A 9643-nucleotide genomic window follows, 5' to 3' on the forward strand; every position below is an offset into this window, starting at 1 on the left:
TCTCCTTCAGTAATCTCATCCTGGGCCTCCCCAAATGCTTAATCCACTTGATACTGAGCCTCCTGTTACTATGCCTTCCCTAACCAGGGTCGCATTTTTTAGACAAAAGTTGCTTTCCCAGTGTCTTTTATATCATGGGATCATATAGTTTTTAAATATATTTTTATATTTTATTTATTTTATATATATATATATATATATATATATATATATATATATATATATATATATATATATATCTTAAATTTCATGACCAGTACATATTCAGAAAACTTTTGGAAACCAACATAGAGTTGCCAGCTTTTTCTTTTGTTTGGTCATGACCTTTGGAAACAAATACACAGCTTCCCTGGTGGTGCAGTGGTTAAGAATCCACCTGCCAATGCAGGGGACACGGGTTCGAGCCCTGGTCCGGGAAGATCCCACATGCCGTGGAGCAACTAAGCCCGTGAGCCACAACTACTGAGCCTGCGCTCTAGAGCCCGCGTGCCACAACTACTGAAGGCCGTGCGCCTGGAGCCTGTGCTCCACAAGAGAAGCCACCGCAATGAGAAGCCTGCACACCACAACAAAGAGCAGCCCCTGCTCACCGCAACTAGAGAAAAGCCCACACACAGCAATGAAGACCCAACACAGCCAAAAATAAATAAATAAAATAAATAAATTTTAAAAAAACAGTTACCATCTCCTCCCACTTTGATATCAGAAAGTAATGGGTGATTTTAACAAGATGTTAAAAATATACGATCTCAGAAAAACAGATAGCTCTTTAATTGAATTCATTTAGCTTTATGAGAAATTCTTCCTTCTCATGAATTTGTACCTATCCACAGACTGACATTTTGAGACCAGTTTTTTGGGTTTTTTTAATAATAATCTACCCTCCCATCAGCTGTATATCTAGCTCTGACCTGTAGATATTCCATTTCCTGGCTTTTATTCCTCAGCAGGGACTGAAATTGTTTCTCTTCTCCTATCATAGCAACTTGTACACATCTTCCCTGGAGGGCTTACTACAGTGGGTTGTAATTCTCCATCTATCTGTCAATATCTTCCATTTTACCACACTCTTTTAGGGTGGAGACTGTGCCTTGTCAATCCCTAGCACCTATCTTGGGACCTGGCACATACTAAGGCACTCAATAATGTTAGGTGAATGCATGAGTGAATGAGTGAGTGAATAAATGCTTACATGAAGGAAAAATGGATTTGAATTACATGAGAGTTCAAAATTCATTCAACTCAGGGTCTTCCCTGGTGGCGCAGTGATTAAGAATCCGCCTGCCAATGCAGGGGACATGGGTTGGAGCCCTGGTCCAGGAAGATCCCACATGCCATGGAGCAACTAAGCCCATGCACCACAACTACTGAGCCTGCGCTCTAGAGCCCACGAGCCACAACTACTGAGCCCACGTGCCACAACTACTAAAGCCCGCGTGCCTAGAGCCCGTGCTCTGCAACAAGAGAAGCCACCGCAATGAGAAGCCCGTGCACTGCAACAAAGAGTAGCCCCCACTCGCCGCAACTAGAGAAAGCCCGCGCACAGCTACGAAGACCAAATGCAGCCTAAAATAAAAAATAATAAATAAATTTATTTTAAAAAAATTCAACTCACCAGGCTATTTTCATATATAGCAGTAGAAATTAATGCTAATATATAATATATATAAAAATTATATATAATATATAACATGTATTTTATGTAATATATAAATTTTATTATGTATAATATATATTTAAATTTCAGCATTGAGAAAGACAGTCTCCACTTCTTTTGTGTTTCATCTTCAGTATCTAGCCAACCCGTAGAATGAAAGCCAAAACTAGATTGAAAACTCTTAATAAAGCTTTGATGGTTCAGGGGACGCTCTTCTGACCTGGACTGTAAAGTGGCATTTATGAGCAGGCTTGGAAATGTTATTTGAAATCACTGAGGACATGTCACAGCACCCATTATCAGTGCTGCTGTAGATCTAACCAGCTGGTGTTGCAACAAAGGTTATGAGACCTGTCACAGGCCGCTGCTTGAAGAAGTGTTTCTGTTTGACTAGGAAGTTACTGATTGCCAGACAGCTGCATTCTGCTTTTTGCTGATATCTGGAAAGCACTGGTGGACTTCTAATGGCTGATGCTCTGGCTCCTTGAACATTCTTTCTCAGAAGCCCTGTGGGAAATAGGAAGATGCATCACCCCACAGAACGAGGGCCTGTTCTCTTTCTGTCCATCACTCAGGGACTGAGACCCTCTTGCTGGATGTGCCCAGGGCATTAAGGATGAACTCTATCTAGTTCATGTTTCAGGCAGATAGATTTTTGAGAACAAAGATTTTAGTTGGGGTGAGGGGATTTGTTTTTGTTTGTTTGTTTGTTCCCAGTAGAATTGTAAAAGTCATTATGAATAAAGTCCTGAGTCAGGAAAAAAGTCTCAACAGTTTGAGGGCAGGAAGGAGCTGTGACTAAGAAGAGGAATTCTCAGTGAACATTCACAAATAAGGGATATTTTTTAAAGTTGCCCAGACAATCTGAGTTCAAAGTGCCTACCTTGGCTAGAAGAGTGGTAGAAGTAGGACTGGCGGACCGCGAGGCCTGGGTCGGGTCAGGCCGCGCCGTGCAGGGCCGCTGGGAGTGGAGGCCACTTGGGGAGGGGCGGGCTGGAGGCGCAGGTACATGTGAAGATTTCTTGGCAGATCAAACCATTGATCACCTTGTCCTCATGTCTACTTGTTCTGTGTTGACAAGGGAGCGTGCCCAAATAAGCAAGGTATCACAGCAGAATAGTACCCCGGGCGTGAACGGAGTAAGTGTCATCCATACTCAGGCTCATGCCAGCGGCTTACAGCAGGTTCCTGAGCTGGTGCCCACCGGCCCTGGGGGCGGAGGCAAAGCTGTGCCTCCAAGAAAGCAGAGCAAAAAGAGTTTGCCCATGGATCGCAACAGTGACGACTGTCGTCAGCGCAGAAAGAGGAACAACATGGCGGTGAAAAAGAGCCGGTTGAAAAGCAAGCAGAAAGCGCAGGATACGCGGCAGAGAGTGAATCAACTCAAGGAAGAGAATGAACTGTTGGAAGCAAAAATTAAATTGCTGACTAAGGAATTAAGTGTACTGATTTATTTCTTGGGCATGCCCACAACCTCGCAGATAACGTGCAACCCAGTAGCACTGAAAATATGACAAATTCGGATAATGCAGGACAGTAGACCTCACTCCTTTCAAACGTCACAACTTGTGGCTTAAACGTTAAAGGTGTGACTACCTACACTACTCGTATCAGGGGCTGCATCTCCGTTATTCAAAGATCCATTGAAGGTTGTTTTCTAGGATCAGCACTGAAGAGTTGATTAGCTAAAAATGTTAGCCATATAATTTGAATATCTGGTTTTAAATGATAAGGATCTTTGTGGGGATAAAAAACATTTTTAAAGGTATATGGTAAAAAAAAAAAAAAATGCCCTGGAGCTTGATGTTCTTAATAAATCCTGACTTTCCAAAGAAAAACAAAAAGAGTGGTAGAAGTAGAAACAGTGTAAAAATCTCTGATTATTTTTAGTATATAAAACAGTGACTAACCCCTCCCCTCCCCTCACCCCAAAAGAAAACTCTTAATATTCTCTTCTGCCATCCCCACCACCCATACCAAAAAAAAGCCCTTATCTTGGTTATTCTGTGCTTTACTCTGTTTTTCGGTCTTCAAACCTGCCCCCACCACAAACATACACCAATACAGAACCGTCATCATTTGTGTGTCCACAAGCCAACATTTAGTTAAGCTTCAGTTTCTGCAGTTTTTGGTGTGTGTGTATGTGTGTGTGTGTCTGTCCATCCATCCATCTGTCTGTGGCAGGGTGTGGGTAGATGATCCACAAGTATCTTTTCTTCCAAATCTAAAACTATCTGATAATGCTGAATATGCTTCCCCGACCCCAAATCAAGATTCTAATGTGAGTTTTCAGCCCTACTCTTCTGGTCTCCTCTTTGAGACCCTAAGGCTGACGTTCCCAAATATTGCCACTGGAAAACCAGAATCTAGCTGCAAAGTCACGGATCGTCTCACTTCACCTCCTAAGCATTTCCAAGCTGCAGGAAGAGTCTGGCACTTAGAGTTGAATGGAGCCAACTTACCCCAGCTCCACTCAGCAAAATTGCTTTTATAATGTGGTTTGAGACAAGCCTTTATTTTTGAGATTCTTTTTTTGCCAACAACACACACATCAATCATCAGCCTTTTAAGTACAACCTCTTCAGAGAACTGAGGTTCTTATGAACTTAACCGAGAAGGACAACTTGTTTGATTGTCTGTCTTTGTGGCTACAGCAGCATGCTCTGGTTTCCTCGGGAATGGGCAGTGTTCCGAGCTGGGATGCCTGGATGAAGCTGATAATCAGCTCAGTGGTTGAAGGAACAAGTGTTTTATGGGTTTGAGAAGCAAACGTTAATATTAGTCTCTGATATACCAGTCTCATCCTTTATGGACTGTTATTCATTGTGATCTCTTAGAATTGTATTGGATACAATAAACCAAAGCCCTGAGAGCACTAACTTTTTTTCCTTCATTACCCTCTTCATTCTATGGGGTTTCTCTCTCTCTCTTTTTTTTTTAAATGTTCCTATAAGGCTGTGTGTGTCTGCACAGGTTGTGGATTGCAGTGTGAAGAACGCCACTGCAGCTGGCAGACCTGGCTGCAGGTGTCTGTAGGCAGAAAGGCCTTCTTCAGTGGGGCCCTAGAGAGGCGCTCCCATAGGAAAGGCAATGGATGCATCTGGAAATGTGTGCAACCCCCAACTGCTGTTCTCCCAGAGGTAGATTTGAGCCTAGAAGTTCATAGGCCAGTGTGAACCTGGTACCTAGGGACCTCTTATCCACAGAGGTCCACTTATCAACTACTCATTAGATTATTGCTTAGGGGAATCCTGTGGATTCTTTTCTTCCAGAAACTACACGTTTTCCTGTTCCAAGAAGTACTTGTGATCACTCGGGCTGTCACCCACAACGAGCAGCTCTGCTACCAGTTGTACCGGCAGCCCATCCCCGTGAAGGACCTCCTGCTGGAAGACCTGCAGGACGGAGAAGTGAGGCTGGGCGGCTCCCTGCGTGGGGCATTCAGCAACAATGAGAGAAGTATGGATGGCTGTCCGTTTTGACCTGTTGAACGTCTTTGGTCGTAGTGGTTTGGAGGGAATGGCTGCCTGGTGAAAAGAGAAGAGCTATGGCCTTGAAGTCAAACTGCATTCCAGTTTTCTTTCATCACTTACTGGTTGTGTAACCTTACTCAACCTCTGTGAGCCTTAGTTTCCCATCTGCAAAGTGGGGATGCATGCATACCTACTTCATAGGATTGTTATAAGGATTAAGTAAGACACTACAAGTTGACTTGTCTACGTATAACTGGTGCCGCTTAAGCTCCCTTACTCTGACTCCATCCACTGGATAAAAGCATTCTTAAGACCAGAAGGTCCCTATGTGATTACAGTTGTATAACGGTGGGTTTTTGTAGTTAAGCTGGCAGACTTGTCTCTAAAGAGACATAACTATGATCAACTGGGTTGAGGGTTTATCTGTAATTACTCTAATGGGCTTCTCTAGCTTGAGACTTAATAAACAAGGGAATTAACCGAAAGAAGCTTAGATAGCAGCGTCTATCTAGTGCCTTCTATGTGTCAAGAACTGTGCCAGGCACTGATACACACTGGGGAAACAAACAATTCAATTCCTTGGAAGCCCTGTGGAACTTACATTGTGATGGAGGAGGTAGAGGTTATTTGAGAAACAAATAAATAATCCAGGTACCTTAAGAAAACTAAAACCCAGTAAGGGAATAGAAAGGGATAGCAATAGGAGGTATGTTTAAGATGAAATGGTCAGGGAGGCCTTCTTTGAGCAAGTAACATTTGAGCCTCTTAGGTTAACATTGGCATCATATTGTCAAAGTAATTCATATATACTGCCTCTTACCTACTCACCAGTCCCTCTGCCCTAGTGGTAGTACTAGTAGCAGTAGTAGAACTTATATTTCTCAAGTACTGACTATGTGCCAGGCATTGTATAAGCACTTACATGTCTTATTGTATTTATTCCTCATAATAACCATCTAAGGTAGATTCTCTTTGTTTTCCCCATTTTACAAATAAAGAAACTGAGACGTAGGGGAGTTAAGGCATTTGCGCCATAGCAAAGACTGGAGCCTGAATTTATCTGAAGCCAATATGTTGGCTACAGGGATCGTGCACGGGGACTGACTGAGCGCAGACACTTCTGTGAACCACATGCATGTGGCACACGGGGCCCATTAAATGACAGTTAATGTTGTTATTAAACTAAATCAAATGTCTCCCATATTGTGCACTACCATTTTTTAAATGCACATAGCTCCAGGAATTCCCCGGCGGTCCAGTGGTTAGGACTCCACACTTTCACTGCCGAGGGCCTGGGTTCAATATCTGGTCGGAGAATTAGGATCCCATAAGCCACGTGGCACAGCCAAAAGAATATAAATAAATAAAAATTTTAAAAAAATAAATGCACAGAGCTCCCATTGCAGTTATTATTAAAATGTCATTTCATTTTAAAATGAAACCAAACTTATAAGAGTCTTTACATATCTTCTCAATCATCAGATACTAAATATACAAGTACTGTCATGTGGAGGGTCTTGGGCCTGTTTGATGTTACAAAGAGCTTCTTAAACTTGAAAAAGCTCTAGCTTGGGGCAGTTGTTGAAATTACAGATTCCCAGGCCCACCTCAGACCCACTGAATCTGAATCTCTAAGGGTAGGACCCCGAGATCTGTATTTTTAACATGCTCTTGGGAGATTCTGATATGCAGCCAGGTTTGGTACCCAGTACCCTGGGATCCCCTGAAACACAAGACATAGTTGTTCCGTACTGATTTGCTAGCTTCTGAGAGCAACTGAGTGCCAGACCTGTGTCAAAACCTGTTGATCGATGGAGGCTTCAGGGTGGAGCTGAGCCATGTCCTGGATCAGCAGGGCACGTTTAGTAATCAATTAGTGATCTCTGCCATGGGTACTGGTGGTTAGTGTCATCACATGTGTTATCTTTGGCCTGAGGAAATACCTGTCCATTGACCTTTTTTTCATGTGTTTTTCATTTCTAGTTAAAAACTTCTTCAGAGTAAGTTTCAAAAATGGATCCCAAAGTCAGACCCACTCATTACAAGCCAATGACACCTTCAACAAACAGCAGTGGCTCAACTGTATTCGTCAAGCCAAAGAAACAGTTCTGTGTGCTGCAGGGCAGGCTGGGGTCCTTGACTCCGAGGGACCGTTCCTAGATCCCACCACCGGGAGCAGGGAGCCACAGGGAGAAACAAAACTTGAGCAGATGGACCAATCGGACAGTGAATCGGATTGTAGCATGGACACAAGTGAGGTCAGCCTTGACTGTGAGCGCATGGAACAGACAGACTCTTCCTGTGGGAATAGCAGGCATGTTGAAAGCAACGTCTGACAGAAGCGTGTACTTCTTGGAAGTAGCCCTGTGTCTTACCTGTACAGTATTTGCATTCCACACATGGAACGGTTTGGAGAAGCACTTTTTAATACTTTTGTGACTGTGTTGACCCAGTCCCGTCTGTACTTTTTTGTCCCTAGTACTGTAACTGCCAATCTGTGTCAGCTGGAATCTGTGGCAACTGCTACCCTGTATTGTATTTCACAAGTGTCTGGATGGATGGAGAAGTACTTGAACAAGTTACTTTCACTTGTCCTGCTGGATTTTAAAAAACAGAAAGAAAACAATCTCTAAACTACTGTTTCATGTAGATTAAAGGGTCCTTCCATGTTTCTCTAGTGCTTTTCTAGCTCTTCGACAGGGTAGCTGAAGGCATGAAATTTAAAGGGCCTGGAAAACAGGGCATGAGGAAGTTACTTGTGTATCGTGATGGCATTTGAAGGAGAAACGGGAAAGATCAATGTTTCGAGTTAAATTGGTTCAATGTCATCCAACCAAAAAGCATGAAAACATCCCTGGGGATTCTGAGGGTTTAATTTTGCAAAGGAAGAAGCACTGTCTTGACCTTGCAATTTCATCCAGTACAGATATGATGCAATAATCTATTAGGACATGAAATAAGAGTCTGACCTTAAAAGGATCAGCGCAAAAACCGCTGTCAGCTCTGAATCTTGAACTGAAATGTGCATTGCATCAGGAGGTCGCTGCCATAGATGCTGGCTGGCCTTAAAGAGCCATTTCTAGCCTAAAATAGCAGAATAGAACTCAAAGGGCCTGGGAAAACCTGGCAGGATAGCAAGAAGACCCATCTTCGCTTTGTTTCATCAGCTTAGCCCTACTCGTGTTTTAGAGCATGAATGAAGAGAGGAGGAAAAGGGACTGCGGCTCAGTCAGTGACTCTGTTTACAGAAACATGTGAGAAGAAGAATTTGGAAGAAGTGCTCCATTGTGATCTTATGTGGGAAGCATTAAAAGAGAAAAGTAAGGTCCAGTGTCCTCTGGGAAAGACCAGAGCCTTGGGTTTCCCTGCCCCACTTTTGGGTCATCATTTGCCATCTCTGGCTCTGTGCTGGATCAGAATCATAATTACATTCTCCAGAGGCCGACTTAATTAACTCTATCATTAATTAGGATCAGTTATCCAAACTAATAAACCTCTTTGCCAGCCTTGATTTACAATGCGGGGTGAGTCGCAGACCTTTAAAAAAAGTTAATACACAGAAAATCTCCCTGCGAGTGTAAATATTAAAGATGACTTGTGCAAAATTGTACCCACACCAGCACTAGTAGTAATGATTCTAAATTATTGCCAAAAAAAGTTTTCTTTTCTTTTTTTTTTTAAATCTGTGTCTTTCAAGTTTACACAAAGGAAAGCAGTAAATACTATGTTGTCATTTTATTATGTACGCCTATCATGTGCATTCAGAGAAGCTGTGTGACAAGATTTATCAATATAAAAACAAGCTATAGTACTTATTTTTCAAAAAAAAAGTTGTCCATTTTACCCTGTAAAACATATTTCTGTATTTATAGATTTTAAACACAGTGAATCTTTTTTTCTATTACAAGTTTATTTAAAACAACTCAAGTTGTTATTGATTTAGCGACTGAATGAATCTGCTGCAGACAGAAGCAGAGAAAAGCCGAGAAAAGTTGTTTGATGGTGGGGAAAAGAATGAATCATTCTTTGCAGGAGCCATCGGCCACTTTGGCCAGCGTGTTGAGAAAAGAGGTCTGTCAAGGGCTGGCCTATGGGAAGAAAGTCAATGAATGTTTTCATGAAATGAATGTTTTTGTATAATGGCCTTAAACTTCTCTGGAAGCATTTCAAATAAATTACGTTAAAATGTCGTCTTCTTTGTATATAGTATTTGCCCTACAAACATCAAATTTCAGTGATCTTACTGGGAGGTTCTTTCCGAAATTTTTGCTTGTACCCGAATACACACATTAAGATAGGGTATGGCCTAAGGAGACAAAAGACCTGTACGCAGAAAATTATAAGACACTGATGAAAGAAATTAAAGATGATACAAATAGATGGAGAGATATACCATGTTCCTGGATTGGAAGAATCAACATTGTGAAAATGACTCTACTACCCAAAGCAATCTACAGATTCAATGCAATCCCTATCAAACTACCACTGGCATTTTTCACAGAACTAGAACAAA

At 42.1% G+C, this 9643-nt stretch overlaps 1 protein-coding gene and 1 pseudogene across 6 annotated transcripts in view; both read left to right on the forward strand.

Moving 5' to 3' along the window:
- ARHGEF3 (Rho guanine nucleotide exchange factor 3) overlaps positions 1–9320 on the forward strand; it is a 307479-nt gene extending 298159 nt beyond the window's left edge. For all 5 annotated transcript variants that reach the window (XM_082344797.1, XM_082344798.1, XM_082344796.1 and 2 more), the window contains 2 exons: positions 4930–5116; positions 7114–9320. In XM_082344797.1, coding sequence (XP_082200923.1) covers positions 4930–5116; positions 7114–7466 — 540 coding nt within the window. In that variant the 3' untranslated portion in view covers positions 7467–9320. The remainder of the gene's footprint in view (positions 1–4929; positions 5117–7113) is intronic.
- Positions 4–4922, forward strand: LOC309606949 (CCAAT/enhancer-binding protein gamma pseudogene; annotated as a pseudogene). Its single transcript has one exon. The product of its transcript is annotated as a CCAAT/enhancer-binding protein gamma pseudogene (transcript).
- Positions 9321–9643: the final 323 nt, after the last annotated feature.

The sequence above is a fragment of the Balaenoptera borealis genome (genome assembly GCF_965194805.1).
Source record: "Balaenoptera borealis genome assembly, chromosome: 12".
NCBI lineage: Eukaryota > Metazoa > Chordata > Mammalia > Artiodactyla > Balaenopteridae > Balaenoptera > Balaenoptera borealis.